The sequence below is a fragment of the Ammospiza nelsoni genome, chromosome 4 (genome assembly GCF_027579445.1).
Source record: "Ammospiza nelsoni isolate bAmmNel1 chromosome 4, bAmmNel1.pri, whole genome shotgun sequence".
Taxonomy (NCBI): domain Eukaryota; kingdom Metazoa; phylum Chordata; class Aves; order Passeriformes; family Passerellidae; genus Ammospiza; species Ammospiza nelsoni.
The window spans coordinates 76,259,485-76,276,806 of NC_080636.1; the positions used below are offsets into that span (position 1 = coordinate 76,259,485).

General features: G+C 35.4%; 1 protein-coding gene across 2 annotated transcripts in view; it reads right to left on the reverse strand.

Moving 5' to 3' along the window:
* Positions 1-17,322, reverse strand: part of GLRA3 (glycine receptor alpha 3) — an 85,845-nt gene that overhangs the window by 27,556 nt on the left and 40,967 nt on the right. For both annotated transcript variants that reach the window (XM_059470959.1, XM_059470960.1), the window contains exons 4-6: positions 13,440-13,663; positions 10,609-10,691; positions 448-585 (exon numbers count right to left, since the gene is read on the reverse strand). In XM_059470959.1, coding sequence (XP_059326942.1) covers positions 448-585; positions 10,609-10,691; positions 13,440-13,663 — 445 coding nt within the window. The remainder of the gene's footprint in view (positions 1-447; positions 586-10,608; positions 10,692-13,439; positions 13,664-17,322) is intronic.

Sequence of the window (17,322 nt, forward strand, 5' to 3'; positions counted from 1 at the left end):
ATTGCACACCAAGAATCCTTTCAGCTCATTCACATTGCCCCTTTGCTCTGTGAACTAGGGCAGGGATAACTTGGCTGGGCAGCCCTGTGTCCCTTTTTCCTGACTGAGCCAGGCTGTGATTAGTGCACTGCATGGATTTCAGTAGTTCTTCAGACCCTACATTGTAAATATGGTCACGGCACCTACTGAACAAGTAAAGCCCCTGAATGAACAGTTTCTGCATTATTTCAACTCTGTATTTTCTTAAGGTACCTAAAATTAAAGTTTGTTCAGTCTTCAGTCTTTCAGTTTATTTGCCAGTTATTAACGCTGCATTACCTTGCACAAAGCACCTGTATATTTTAACCCTCTTCTGAATTCTGCGAGAACATTTAAAATATACCCCAACTGTGACATTTATTATAACAAAAATGTTAAATATCTTTTCAGTTGTAATCACTTTATTACCTGTGTTGTAATGCTTGGTGCAGTAACATAAATCCTTTTCTTCTTTCAGCAGAAACTGTGGCAGAGTGAGACCTTCTGCTACTTGAACCGCTCCCTTTTCTTGCCACTCAAAAATGAGATCATTCATTGTGTATCCAACTAAAATGAAGAAAAAACCCAAATAAACTCTAAGTCTGCTGCAAGCTTTGAAAAGCAGTAACATATCAAATTAAAATATTTTAATAAATGTTATTCAAAGGAGGTAATACACAGAGTCTGCTTGTACCTGTTAATCACAAATTTTTATCTGCCATTTTATACCACATTGAATTGGAAGAGATAAAACAGATGTCTTATGAAACTCTTTTAAATCCTTATAATTATATGGTCTATTAATGGATACAACAAAAGCATTTAAATTAGCTAAACATCTAAAATATCTTTGGTGCTTGGGAACATCTTTTTCTCCTCAACCCATGAAGGATAAAATAGACATTCAAATCTCTTCCTCCTTGAGGTGAAATGTGGATTGTCAAAGTTATGCTTATGGATTTATGTCAGTTTGAATGGTTAAGTGCAAATTGTTCAAAGACAACAATGAATTCAAAATTCTGCAGTAGTATTAGTTGAATTGAAAAATTGCTTTTCTCTCAAACTGGAACAAGACATGGGAAAGCAATTGATTATAATCCTCTCATATTAACTGAGTGTGACATATAATGATATTAATAAGCATTCAGCTTTAATATTCAGACTCCTGCACTTGTCCATACCTCATGTATGTGTATATGATTAGCTATAACAGCAAAAGACTGAGACTAATCAAGGCCCAGTCTTTGCAACAGACAAGTACTTTTTCCTTCTATTTCCCTCTCCAGATAAATGTTCACATAGGATATCATTGGGGAAAATACCCCTATTTCTTCTGAATATGTGATCTGTTAACTTTCTCAGGCATTTCATTCAAATTTTATTTCTAAATAAGAAAAGGCTTCATATTTTCATTCAATTTTAAAGCACATGTGCTAGAAGGAACCAGAAGGTAAAAGAATTTTTTCATCTGATTTATATAGCTTTCAGTTTCATTGCAATATTTCCTTTCTGCTTTAGTCCAGTATTAATAAGCTGTTGAAAATAATCTGTTGAGAACAAGAAATTCTTTTAAACTTTAAGTAACAAATTACTGTTTAAACTATATTGTTCAGAACTTTCTTAGAATAACGGTCTGGACAAAATTACTGACATTTTGAGTTTCAGCAAAAAAAGAACCTCTTTGCTGTGTGGGCACAAATCTTACTCCATTATATTCAATGACTTTGTTACTCTTTTAATACACCTATAAATCGCATTCAGTGACCTGATCTGCTGACCTCAAAACTGAGATAATTTCCTCTTTTCTGATCTATGTTGAATGAAACTAGGAGCTAAGAATTAGTGTTTATAAATGAAAAAATATCTTCAGCACTTCTTCTTCCTTCTAAGTTCTTGATGTTTCTTTTGGGGAGAATCTTTATGCAGTGTATTCACAGGAACTCAGCCTGACTGTTGATTTACTCAGCAATTTTTTTGAGGCTGGATTAACATGATAAAAATGAGACCACCATATCTTTTTAAATAAGTAATTAAGTTCAGACATTGCTCAAGCCACTACAAGCATATATCAATAAAATACTTGCTTTTTTATCAATTGCATAATATTCCATAACACAGTTAAAATTCACTATTAAATGCCATAAACTGTGAAAAATCAGAAGTATATATCTTATCAAACTTTGCATGAATTCAGACAAAAAGCAGTTGTGTGTAAAGCAGATTACCACTTGAAGCATATAGATTATGGCCAGAAGTGATATTCCCTGAGTAAAACTCATTGAACTGGCAAGAAACAACTGCAGTGTCAAAATTTATTTTTCTAAATCAGGTTCATTCATCTCTAATGCATGCTTTTAATTTTTATTTTCTACTCTGCCCACTAATTCTTCTATAATGCAATACAATACAAATAATAGCAGCATATTGAAAATGCTGCTGTAGTAATTAGTTTTTGTCACGTTTACATTTTAAATGCCCAAATACAGTGTTAGCATTCAAAACTGTAACTTCAGTTTTGTAACTCAAGGTCCTAGGCATAAATTAAGTGTCTTAAAATATAGAGAACTGAATGGAGATGTGAGTCTCTGTTATACCAATTAAATTTAAAATATTATAATATTTCCACTAGTATGTTAAATTAAATCAGATTGAATGAAATCAAAAGAAAATGTATTTTTCAATTGATTTTATGAAGAGGATCTGCTGAATAGTACACTGCTTAACACTCAGAATGCTCATGGTGCTGTATGCATAAGGGGAAAAACACATTTTCATAGAAATCGCTCCTTAAAACACCCAGTGGTTACCATAGTGTAGTATTTATACTATTAGAGTTTAGTTATGTGGTGCTATGTATGCAATGAGCCTAAAATACAGTCTCCTGGCACACTAATTTTGAGACCTCTGCTGATTAATTGTGATAACTGTCCCTGTCCTGTTCTAGAAATACTAAACCTGAAGTCCACCTGAGCTTTTGTTTCTTGCCTACTTGCTACCTGATTAACAAATGTGCATTATCTTTAAAACAATTTTTAAAAAATGTCATTCAGTAATATAAATTTAACTAAAAGTCTAAATGCCTGTTGCTGATACTGGTCTGCTTTTGAAGATTAGAAATACACTGTGTGTATTTTCCAAATGGTCTATGAGATAAAAAATATGGGAAGTTGTGTTTCATTACATGGTTATCACTGTGCAAAAGGAGCAGTAAAGTGTGTCTTGAAATATGAGGGCTTTATTCTGAATGATGTGTGGCCACCTGTACAAGCTTGTGCTATATGTGTCAGTTATATTGTTAGAGATATTATGCAACTTGTAGGAACTACGCTGAAATATGTAGCAGTTATAAAGAAAAAGAGATTTCTCTTTAGGGCCTATAAGGGATTGACTGCAACCCAAAATGATATTTAGCCTCTCATTAAACCAGAAGCTTTTCTTTTCTGACTATGAGGTGGTATTGGTGACTATTTTAGATTGCTACCAGATATTTTTATTACCAGTGGCTGGGAAGTACAATGTTTATCCACCAGGGAGTTCCTAGTGGATAAATTTTATTGTTGAAAAAAGGACAGTCAGTCACTAGACTAGGTAGTATATGAGGATGCAGCTCACAGGTGCAAAAAAGTGAAATTTTTATTCTACCTGAAATTCTGAAAGCAATGGAGGCTATAATCTAGCATGTTCTTCAGGACCAGCCCAACCTAAACTAAACCAAGTAGACTACAAAAGGTTTCTATCACTGAAACACAGTGCACCAGGGTTTGGGTTTGCAGGGCATGAAAGAATGAAGGCTGGGAAGGCAAGAAGCTGTTAAATTGTGTTTTAAAGGACAAACATCAGCTTCTGTGGCTGAAGAGGAGGGCAGTTAGCAATGTATTTCATTTTGTCTGGCTACTGTGCAGTACTCACTCTTACTTGATTTTATAAAGATATTACTAATTATACAAAATCTAAATGGCATCCTCATGGAACTCCAAAGAAAGGATAGAAAAAACAATCTTGTTATGTTTGAAAAGTGGTTCTCAGGAGTTATAGCGCTGGTGAGGTTACATTACTACTCTATTAACCCAAAGTCTGAGGTCTTGCACATTTAAAATGCAAAAGCAGGCAGTAAATTGTTGGTAATTATATGAAAAAGACATAATCCCAGGAAGAGAACGTTTCCAGGGGGAGTATTTCTCAGGAAAACTCAAGAACTTTGTGAATGCATGGCACTGTAGCCTTTGTGTACAGTTCTCTTAGAGAGACAAGTAATTTTCAGGAGCCTGAAGTCATTCCAGGTAATTAGCTAATGAAGCATATAATAGCAGACTAAGAGCTCTGCCTGGGAAGAATATGACAAACTAGGGAACATTTATAATTTACTAGAAGGGAAGAAGGCCTGGAACAATTGGGAAACTTGGATTTGGTCTGCAGAAATATTATTTTAGAAAACTATGTTTTCTGAAACAGGTGATAAGTGTGACAAAATGCAAGTAAAATTCTGTCACACTAACAGAGGGAGAAGGTGGAAGAGACAGGGCATTGATGAAAAGTAGTTCTCAGGACTTGTGTTTGGAATAGTTGATGAAAGATTTTGAATAACTGGACATCAACTAAAATTTAATTTAAGTGATATTTTATTTAGTTGATGTAATCCATAAACAAACTGGCAGATGGTTGACAAGACAGACATAGTAACTTTAGCCTTTAGACAGCACAGAAAATTGTTTAGCTAGAGTGAAAATTTTCAGCATTTTCAATTACAGGTTCCAGAAAAATTTCAGGAAAAAACAATGTGATCCTACTGAAATATTTCTAAATATCAAGGGCATCTAAAGTGTCTTGAAAGAAAAACCAAACTTTTCTCTTGGTCTGACTCATCTTTCCCAGAAAAAGATATCTTTTCAGAAACAGTGTTAACAAGTTGTTTTCAACACTCATATGAGATTTCTGAAAGAAAGAATTAGACTGTATCTTTGTATTTTTTGCACTACCATTAATAACAAATATCAACTTTTCATTCATTCAATTTTGAAAGTATAGTAACAAAGCCTGCCTTAAATACATAGTGTCCCATTTAAGCCACATCAGTCCACATTACTCTATAGAACTTACTGGAACCAAGATGTTTATATCAGTTGCACGCTAAAAGTAGGAGGATTTTATTTTAGCTAATACAGTATCAGTGGTAGGCATTAAAAGCCCATTGTCTCATAGACAAAACAGTGAATAATGAACAAGTTTGTTTTGAAGAAGTGTTGAAGTGTTAAATTGTTAAATCTCTTCTCCTGCTTCCAAGGACTCCAAGGACTACACCATTACAGAAAGATGTTCTTCAAAGCAAGCATCTCCCCTGTACCTTTAGAGACTCCTCACCTTTGAACTGTCATTGTCTTGGCAATCCCAACATAATTCCTTTATCATATCTGCTGACACAGTCTTATTTCTTTTATTTGCTTTTATTTGCATCCTCCTTTAGCACACCTTTCCAAGCCATGAGCAAACTTCTGATCCAGCTGAATATTAATATATCCAGTAAATTTTTCTATTCATTCTTTTTCATTACAAGAAGGCTGTGCTTCCCTTGTGTAATTTTAAAATACCTACAGGTGTATTAAAACCCAACTCTTTTCCTCATGTTCAATAAACAGACCCATGTTCAGCATGTGAAAAAACTGAGCAGAGTATCTGGCTTTTTTGCAAAAGAGTTTAGTTCAACTACATTTTTTAAAATATCCCAGTGATTTATCTAAATTCCATTCTCATTTCTTTAATTTTTAGTAAGGTGCAGGTCCAAACCCATCAGTTCTTTAGGTCCCCAGTTGAAGCAAGGACTACAGTCATGTTGACTAGGGTTATTCCACTGCTCTTCTGTCGGGCATCCCATCAGCTTGCCTCCAGGACAGGCTGCCTGCACATTGCTGTTCCTAAGAGCATGGCACAATTTGAATTGTGCCCTAAATTCCCAGCAACGTAGCAGGGGGAAGATATGACAGAGCTAAGGAATCTGCCTTTGCCTTGAGGTTAGAACAAATTCTTCTACATTATGCACTAAATATATTAGCTTCAGAAATGAGCTGTGATTCATTTCAAGGCTAAATTTTTGTTGGAGCTCCAAGAAGGCAGGATTTTATTTAATGTACTTCTGAGCTGCTTTGAAAAGTGTCTGCCCCTTGCATTGCCCTCTAAGTCATTCTGAAGGAATGTCTCCCTGGGCAGTTATAGGGTTATTCTTCTTAGCCTGGATTTTGGAAAAACATAACATTTCAGCTCAGCACTCTAGCACATCTCTCAAACCTACTATTTTTGCTGAAGCCTATAGGTGTTCAGCTATCACTTTTATTCTAGTTTCTGTATGTCAGCAGCAGTTGTGCAGTTCCTACTGCCCTTTTATCCTGCATTGGGCAGGAGCTGATGACAAGTATGCTGATCTTTGTTGTGGTGTCTCTTGTCTCGCTTCAGATAGACACAATAGTTGGAGTCACCCACCTGCAGAATAACAATCACAGCCTCAGCAGCTGATAATTTTTGTGCTGCTAAAGTGGCAAGGAGAGAAGCAGTATGATTCTACACCTTCTGCGCAGACAGGCATTGGCCTAGTGTGTCCATAATTTCTGTTGTTCAGGTAGAGACCTGAGAATTCCCTGGCAGATTAGAAATATGCTCCAGTTATTTTAACTTTCCTATGTTGTCTTTGTGCTGTTGTGGGAAAAGGAAAAATGTACACATTACACTTTTCTGTAATGCATTAACTTGTACTGCTGCAGCCTGCATAACCATTTTTCCACTTGTACAATCTCCAAATTAGAGACTGGGGGGAGAGAAATTGTGCAAATAATAATGTAGTACAGAGGGAGTTTTCTTTAACAATCCAGAAGACAGGAGCATGATTGCTTAGAAAGACTAAAAAGCCCCCATAAATCAGAAGGGGGAAAAAAAGGGTCACTGTTTAATTTAAAAATCAACATCAAATTAAAATTATGAGGTAAGAAAGTGTTCTATACCTTACCTATGCTGCTTTTCATAATCTTTTTTCTTTTGTAACTTAGTATTTTCAATATTCTTTGAAAATTCAGGGATATTAAATGTCACATAAAATTATAATTGTAATTTATGAGTAAAGGAATGCTGTGAGGTAAAAGAGAGACTTAAAGAAAGACAACAAGCTCTAGTATATGAAAGAAAAAAAAATCTTTGTGGGGAGACAGGCCACAGAAATAAATACATATCTGGTTGACATTTCTTTGTATCTTATTCAAGCAGAATAAAACTAAAATTATCCCACATGCCTATAGGCTTCCCTGGTGTAAGGCATAGAATTGTAGAAGGGATTATTTCATATGTGCATTTTCATTTGTTCCCTTTCTAAGATAAAAAAGCAGCTATTGTAGCTGCTGAGAAATGATTTGGTAAAATAAATCCTTTAAAAATAGAAGACATTTCTAATGAAATATTTTTCAGACACTTCATGATCTAATGAAGTACTTTTACCAGGGGCAAATCCAGCTGCTCAGACTGACCTTGGAGAAAACGTTGCATGAGCCAGATAAAAATAAAGATATCATTTGGGAATAAAAGCTATACAGGATTTTTTCTGTCAGACTTTTCTATGATGGAAAAACCATATCAATACTGAAGGAAAGTATCTAGTACTAAAAGAAATTACTACTTAAAGGAGAAACAAAGCCCATAATCTGTCTGTTATAATTGTCAGTCTTTGCAACCCACTGGTAACCTGAGTAAAAAAAAAAAAAAAAGATAGGTGATTGATTCTAATTTTCTCAGTGACACCTTCTGAAGCACGTCTTGCAAGATCAGACACAGTTTACAGAAACTGTGAGACAAATGTGCCTTGTAAATTCATAATGTACAATGTCCTACACAACTTGGAAAAAACAGCAGTGATCCCCACTTCAAAAAGAAACATCTGGAAGCACAGCTACTGCTGATTTGCTCATGCAAACCAAGCTATAACACAGCCTGGTGGTCAGATCATTCACTCAGGACATGAGAGGACTGTGTTTTCTGTTTTGAAACCAAATGTCTTCCACTTCCCCAGACAAGGCATTAACCACTAGGGTTACTGCTTTGATCCCCCTGTTTACATTGTCTCACTGTGCACCAAAAAATGCAAGGCAGACAGCCAGAGCAGAGTATGACACTGTGGCCTAGAAATTAGAGATGCTTGGATGGAATCAGGCTCTCAGGGTTATGTCAGTTCTTACCTCGGGAGATTTGATGTGAAGCCTGGGAAAATGCCAAATGCATCATCCTCCTTTTATCTTCTATAATTTTAAATAGAACTAGATGTCTTTTCTTAGCCAGAGAGTCTGGAATTTGAGTGTTTCTGCTCATCCTTTCCTAAGTTTTGGAAATTGATCAGAGTTCACTCTCATATAAACTTTTTTTTTTTTTTTTTTTTTTTACCTGATCACTCTTCTTCCTGGCATGTAGATATTTTTTGTAACACTTCTAAGTTGTTTATTTCCTTTCCTGTCCTTCCTGTACAGAGAAACTGGCTATGGACAGGTGAATTCCTGCTCTGAAAGGTCTTGGATCTTGGGACTTAGGTCACTGTATGTAACAGTTTTGGATCTGTCCCAAAATAATCTCAGGGAACTGCTGCCTTGGTCTTGCAAACCTAACTGGTTATTCTGCTATCAGACATGTAAGCATATCCAGAGCTCCCACATGCTGCAAAATTTTCTGCCTCAGGCCATCATCTTTTCCCATAGTTGTTTTTTGATGTCTGAAGTTACAGGTAAAATAGAATTAGACAAGGCAATATGGGAAAAGCTTTATTACTTGCAACTTCCTTATGAAATCAAATTTGATCTTTCTTTGTGAATAAAGAATTTGAAGCACTCATCTGTATTTTCTTCAGCTCTTCTTTTGTGAGAACCTCTCCTTACCATGTGAATGTGCAGCTGGGAATTTACGCCCACTGAACTCAATGATTAAAAACAAGACTTCAGTGAAAAATGTTCTGCTGGAAAATACAGTAGAACATCCACAGTGCCATGTAACTAATAAATGTTGGTTCCCTGTGGTGTAGTTTGTGGGAACTGTGGCCTCCTGCAAGGTTTCTCTAAAGCAAACCAGATGCCTGCTTGTTCAAGAATGCTCAGTTGTTGTGTGACCTGTCCTCACAACAGCTGAAAGAGAGGAAAAATTGCAGCTGAGCTTATGAAGCTGTTAAAGCAAAAGCTTCAAAACATCTCAAAGCATTTTTAATGATACATTTTGCTTGCTCAGTCAAACACTATGATACTCCCTCTTTGAAGCATAACTGTATTTAGTGAGTAGACCTGCCATCTGCATGTACTCTGATGCAACTGCCTCCTGGTAACCTTTTATTTAGTCACATTAATTATACAGGTTATCAGTAGGATTGTCTGCTCAGGTTGGCTGTGGAGTTTTGCTCAGATACTGGGTATATTATATTGTCCTAAATTCCTTGACATTTGCAGCAAATAATTATCTCTCCATTTTAGTCAAGAAAATTTCTGCTGTCAGATTCAGCTGTTGCCCTCATATTGAAAGGCTGCTTCATAATGTTACCATCTGTCCATTGTAATAAAAGATAGATCTGGCTTTTGTACTCACCCTGCAATAGTCTATAAATAGCACACCATACAACAAACAGTTCTGACATACTGACTGATAGATAATTACCTCCCCTTCGCCTAGGTGCTGCTTTGTTCCAGTAAAAGAAAAAAACTCAAAAAAATGTTAATAAAATTATATTTGTTGTGTTTCTGATGTATGATATATTTAAAATAATCCAATATGTTCATTCTATAAGCATAATTCTTTTATTTTTTTGAAATATTTTACTTGTTGGCCCTAAAACTGTAAATCTAGATATTTTAGATGAATACTTTTTACTCCTGTCATTTATTTTCACTAACTTCAAATTGCTGGAAGCTTTCAAAGAATGCTTTACTTTATTTTATTTTTGTTCTTTGCATCATTAGGAGGGTTTTTCAGCTACAGGTCTCTTTCAAAGTCTTCTCAATTTAAGGGAAACAGCAATTCCCATATACTTCATATCACAAGGAAAATGAGAATATCATGCATCAGACAGAACAGTTGATTTCTCCTTTTGTGAGTGTGTTTGTGCCTTGAAATGGCATAGCTGCTTTACACTTTTCATCCTCTTTTAAGTAACAAGATATCAAGGTAGATGATAAGTAAAATATTTTATATGTTAGAATATAATTATTTTATTTCACATAAAGCCCCATCCATCACTTCTCTAAGTTATTCTTATGTTCCCTTTATGCTCTCCCTATTATTTATCTCCTGCATGTGTGAACACAGAAAGACTTATGGTGAAACCTTATGTGCAGAAATATTTGCATAAACTGTCATTGAGTTTAATGGTAACTTCAGATTTACACAAAACAAAACTCTATTTTCAGTTCAAATAGGTATGAAAGAACCTCTTCCTCAAAATCATGTATACTTCACAGATTCCATTGATAAAATAGAAGATTCATTTTGAAAATTTGTTCTTGTACCACCACAAGGGGTTTTCCTACCTCCTGTATAGCTGTTGTAATCTCTGCAAAAGTATGTATAGGATAATACATTACGCAAACTTACAGCTTTCCAGCTGCATTATACATGTTTGCACATCCATTGGAAAATTTTTGAGATCCATCGGACAGGAAAGTATTAAAGTCAATCTGAAAGGACAAAAAAAAGCCATTAAAAACATACCCCCAAAAAAGCCATAGAACTGTGCGGGAAAAATGCGCGAATACAATGGAAGCAATTAGAAATAGAATACATGTTTCAGTAGAAAGCTCTCAAAAAAGGTCTCTATTAGCTGAATCCATCCAACTCAGCCTAGTATGACAGCATGGAAAATAAATTTACAGACTTCCAGAAAACTAAATTTTTCAGTAGCGTTGCCTAACTTAATGAGAAGTCTAAAGAAATGCAGCAGCAGTGTGCCTTTTTGTGCTACAGCAGAATTATTTCACAGTTTCAGTATTTCAAAGCCTTTGCATAAAACTTACCCAAATTTGCAAGAATTTCATAACATATGCCAGCAGTCATGGTGGAAAAGTAGTTTTATGTGTTGCCGTCCTAAAATAAAGTGCTTAAAATGTCAACACAAAGGCTTAAAGAAACATTTGATGATATTGATGGTAAACCAAAATATGGCTGCAATTTTGAACTGTAGCTGTGTAACAGTGTTAGTCCTAATACTTCCTGTGAAATTCTTTGCAAATTATGAGCAAAGAGGTATTTTTAAATTTTAAGGTAAAAATTTATTTCTTATTTATTATAATAATTTATACATTATTTACAATAATTTATCTTTTGAGTAAAAGTTCTCTGAGGAATCAGAAAGAAGAATTTATAAGAGATAAAGGCACAAGTTTTCCCTCCCTGGATATACCTATGTATCCATTGACGTTTTTGGCACTGGGGCTAAAGGGAAGTGGGCAGTAGCTGGCAAGTGTGGCTGTATATTTCTTTTACCTAATTTTTTGTTGGTGACCAAACCTTCTTGATTCATTGTTGCTATAATTTATGTTTAGCCAAACAGTGATAGAGCTGCATGGGGAGAGTCTGAAGAGGGAAGTCAGACCCATCCCCTATTCCCATGCTGTTGAAAATAGTTCCAAAGGCAAATTCTGGCTAGTAGGTAATACAGCAAGTCATTTCAGAGGCACCTGGACTTTAATTTGTGCTTCAGTAAATATTTTAGTATTTTATATTAAGCTTTCATTGAGCTGGGAACTGTTACCCTCCATTATTTTTTTGTCTGTATTGTCCCAATGCAATTAGAGATGAGGAGAAGTTAGGGAATGAAAGAAAGAAGCAAATTTAGAAACTTTTTTTTTTCCTTTTAATATCAGCATAATAGCAATTAGCATATCTCCCCTTACCAGAAGGTCAGCTTACTCAAATGCACATAACTAAACTAGATGCCAGTGATATGACTTTAAATTTGTTTTAGAAACTGTTATAGCTCTTAATTAAATCAAGGCAACATAAACTTTCTGGCTTCATAAGAAATGGAGGAACTATCTGGTGTCTGCTTTCAGCAGAGTTGATGTTTGCCTTTATAATTTAATATGATACTATTTCTCACATTTGGGGTTTTTCACCCCATTTCATGTGGCTATGAACTTGCTCTAAATTGTATTGAATTTGCAATACAAACGTGTTTCAGCTGAATGGTGGGGTCTATACTGTGTGCAGTGCGTACTAGGAAGGAGTAGGGCAAGGCAGGGAGTTATTTGATTGGAGTGGAACAACACCCAGTGCCTCTTGAGGTGACTCAGACAGTCTGCAGATAATTGATTTAGATCTATTTCTACTTGAATTCAGGGAAGGAATCCTTTCGATCTACTCTGAATCTGTTTCTAGTGACAGAATACATGCTGTGACACTGAAGATTGATTGTGTTCCCAGAGTGGCAGACTAACCTCCTTTTGGATATGAAATCCTCATAAGAATTTTAACCCAACCTTTTCTCCTTGTGTAACTTTGAGAAGTGCTGCCTAATGACACTGGAAGGAGGGAAGGAGGAAGGAGATTCTTGCCACTGATACAATTAAGGAAATTCATAAAGTTTTCTTTTTCTCCAGAATTCAGAGCGTTTAGAGATTCCCGATGCCTCTTCAAAGAGTCTAATTACCATTAATTCAGTGTCATAAAAGCATGCAAAGCAAAACACTGAGTGGACAATAGTATATTTATTTTGAAAAGAGTAACATTTTTCACACATGACGTGAGTCACTGCTTCAATACCAAATCTAGTGGGGTATTAGCACACTTACATCTAATGTGTTTCTGATTAGATTCGCTTTTTGAAGACAGTGGTAAAATACCTACTGATGTCTCTATTAAAATGAAAGTGGTGGGAAGTGGGATAATTACATTTTGTCAATACTTAAGATTACTGCTTTCAGCTTCTTAAAACCTTTTCAAAAATTACTTTCCAGTTTTCTCTCCATCTTCAGAGTTGAGTAAATGACTATGCTATAAATGTCATACTTCCTCAAACAGGACATGTTTTCAGGTTGAAGAGCAACTGCAGTATTGAGAAAGGGGGAAAAGAAGTAACATTGGATTGTCATGACATTGGAGGCCACAGACTTTGAAACTTGTATATAGGCCAACTCAAATTATAATACTACAGGATTATTTGTTCTGTGCAGTGCCCTAGTCCCTCTAGGCTCAGTACCTGTACTTTAAAATTAGAAAGAAATTTTTCTTATTACTTTTACTATGTGCATGACTAATGAGTGATCATTTTCTATTTTAATATAAACAATGAATGCTGACAAAATTCTGCATACAAAACTCACAAATAATAGTTCTGCATGACTAGCAACTGAATATACGTTTTAGAAAATCCTAATTATACTTTTGAGCTTCTATCTGACAAAACCCCCATTAGATTAAAGACTCACCTGATGGAATAAAGTACATTTCCATTCTTGAAAATCCGCAACAACTTATTATCTGTTGTTACTTCATGAAAGTTGGCACCTTTTTCATTAGCAAAGAACAGATCAGGTTTCCAAATGGAATCCAGCATGGATGGATCTAAATCTAAAGAGTCATCTGGATATTCACTGTATGCAAGGCGTGGATCATTCCAATTCTGACGGAGAAAGATGTTCACTCGGTAATCCTGAATAAAAGAGAAAACAAGCAAAGCTTTATCAAGCATAGGGATTTAGCTTTTATTTCATTTCTTAGCCATGTAATCCCCTGTCCATCTGTGGATGACAAAAGAATTACTTAGCTGAATGCCAGAATGATACCTATTTATATTAGTGGCACACAATGGATAAGAATAAAGATGCATTTCAGGGCAATTGAAAAAAGTCCTAAGATAAGGAAATCCAACCTCCATGTACAGTTCATATAATTCCATATAACTCTACCTTATCTATCTACCTACTCTATCACAAATTTGTCTTGAATTTGAAATAAGAAGCATAAAAAGAGATTTATGGTGTTACCTTTTTCTGCCCAAACCCTGGCAGGGGTATTCCCATTCCCTCTCTATCTGTCAGTGAGAATCTGTCCCACTGTAAGGGAAATTAAATTATTTTTTTTCTCTCTCTCTTTAATCCTTACTAGTTTTAGACTCATCACACAGGCTTTCTGTGCCTCAGTTTCCTATGGGATATTGTGTGAGCAGTAGCTTGCCATACAGCAGTCTGAGGAGGGCACATGTTCCTCCTCTCTTCAAATAGGGTAGAGACCCTATAAGTCTTTATAATAAATTAGATTAGCCACTGGTGTAGTCACCTGAATTTCTACAGAAATTCCTGTCTTAATCAAGAGGACTTTTATAGAAAAGATGACTTCAAACTTCTGGAAGTCATTTTGCACATACATCCTGTCAGAAATGTATTTATGGCTCCACTTTCTTACAACTTTGCCACTCTGAAAATACTTGGTTTTAAATAAAGGTGAATAATAGCTTCTCATTACATTGCATTTAGAACTGAGACTGAACATAAGGGCATAGGAACTATAGTTTTATTGGTCATAATAAGATTTTCCTCATTATTTGAACTGCATTAATGAAAAAGATCAAAATAAAATAGAGAAAAAGATAGGTTAGCTGCAGGGAGAAAATGGCAACTGGATGTCAGACCTTACAGGACACTTCTGAATATAACAGAAGTAAAAATGAATCACTTTTTTATGGTTAAAAAGATTATGAAAATTAATTTCAACAAGAAGGCTTTTTTAGTCAGAATGGGAAATTAGGTGTCCAGGGTTGAGAAATAAAATTTAGCCAAAAACTATGGACACTAGTTTTAATAGGTTAGACTAACTAGTTAAAACCCCATTGGTGTAGAAATTGTTGGTTAAAAATGCAGCATTTTATTAATATTTCTCTTAGGAAACTTGGGGCATGTAATGGGGAAGAATCATGCCAACAGACATAATAAAGGACAACAGGAACCTCAATATGCAACATTTATCCATGAGAAAGTTTTTCATATCTTCAGCATCCTGCTGTTTTGGTCAATTTAATTACTCAGCTTGACTGAGTAAGTAAGTGTAGCCAAATATGCTAAAAACATGCTTACCAAGTATTGCCAATACTTGCCAATATTTGTGAATCATATAGAGAAAGTTCCACTAAAGAATTTTATATTAACATAACTTTAACAATTTTTAGCACAAAGAAGGTAAGTAGAAAACTACACTTGAAAAATGAAATTAATTCAGATTACTCTTTCCAGTGCAGGAAAAGGGCTCTCTGACCAAATGGAAGCATGCAACATTAAATGCATTAGAATTGTTAATCAACTGCTTTATTTAAAGAAATAAACTGTTAATTAATTTGTTAAAAACACACACACAAACACACCCCAACTCCTTTCAGGAAAGGACTGAAAGACATTTTCTTTTTCATCATGGGTAGGAACAGCCTCAAAAGTCATAAAAAGTTCTTACGAGAACTCATTGGTGTTTTTATAATTAGTACCATGATGTGGTAAAACCAGAGCCAGGGATTTGTACTATACAGATGTAAAAACAAGCCTGTATTTTCTGTGTGTTTCCAAAGTAAGACAAAACTCTTAGACGAGTTTGTGCCTCAGTGCTCACAGAACTGTATTTTGGTGTCTTCTAATAAAAGGGAATAATAACCCCCGAAATATTCTTATTTCTTTGCATGAAATATGATCCCAATATCATCCCAAATATCATGTAGTACCAGAGTCCATTCCAGCTTGCTGTACAAAATCAAAAGGACAGGAGGAAGAAGGATGTGGGAGCAATGAGGGCTCCACTGCCTTTCCCAGCATGCGCGATCCTTGCACTGAAGGAAACAGCTCTAAACCTGGGGCAGTGGGGTGGGAGCACTACAGCTCTCAGGACTTTGTATTTCTGCCCAATCCAAACTTTATATTTTAAATTACATAACCTGAGGTATGTCTATTTACTTTACTTTTCTCAGTAGAATATGAAGACTTTATGGACAGGATCATTTTTATAGTAAAGGTCTTCTCACATGTGTGAGACAGAACAGGTGAAAAATGCATAGCATGAAGGCCAAATGAAAAAGGAAAATGAAGAATAACAAATGATGTGATCCTTTCAAAATTATATTAAGCTATTCTGTATGTCAGTATGAGTAAAGTTTATTGGTTTAAATTGTTTCCAGCTTTTAAGATGAAAAAAGTCCGGGTTAAACTTCTCACTGAAGCAACTGGAAATATTTTTCATTGTTATCTCCCTTGAAAATGCTGCCATTGGCACTCATTACTCACTTAAATACATATCCTAATCTATCAAAGGAAAGAGGCTGCTATTTGACTGCTATTTTATGAAGGACAAGTATTCATCATCTCAGTTTATAATTACACATTATGAGCACAAGGCCTAACTACTTTAAACAAGTAGGGTTGTTTGATGCAAACACAGACACCAGAATCAAACTGCCTGAATTGATTTGTTATCCTACAAGAGGCTCAGTGTTCTCATGTGCTATGAGAACATATCCTTTATATCCTTTTGCCTGAAAGGATGACTCCTAATTCAAACAACTGTGACAGAACAGTCCCTTGAGGGGAGGGAGAAATCATTATTTCAGTTGTGGTGGCGTCCACAGCCTCATCTGTAACCTCAAGGCTGCCATTTTCTGAACAGCTGCTGTACCCTGGTCGTACAGAACAAGAGTGAGACGTGGGTCTGCACGTGTTTCACCATGCTTCAAAACCTTAGCACAAGGTGAACCTTCTTAGAGGGTCAGAATACTGTTCACCTGCTTCATAAGGCTCAATAAAATAAAAATTGGAGATCAGGTAATTGCTCTTTGTTGTCCATGCCAAGGCTCGGGCCACTATGGACCTTGGTATTAACATTTTGATTAATAACTTCCAGCACACAGTAAAATCTGAAACACTTACAGGATATTTTGATTTCTACCTCATTATACTTGTACAGATAGAGCTATATCACCACAACATACAGCTTGTAGCTTTTTTGAGATTTTTCCACAAATCTTCAAGATACTAATTTCCTAATTATCACTATTTCTTTAAAGCATTTTTCATATGCACTTCATGTGGAATCTTTCTAGATCTGAGAGATTCCAAAATATGCCCCTCATTTAAACATTGAATATCACCCGTTCTCATAAGAACATATGCTGTTATTTGAACCAAGTCCTCAGAATTTCATGCATAAATTACAGAACTCTCTCTGTTGCTATTCCAAATAGAATAATTTTGCCTAATATATACTTCTAAGTGAAATCTAGACTTGTCTTTTGTATGATGTAGTCAAAGGATTCTTCCTTCCCTTCTTTTAACTCACTGT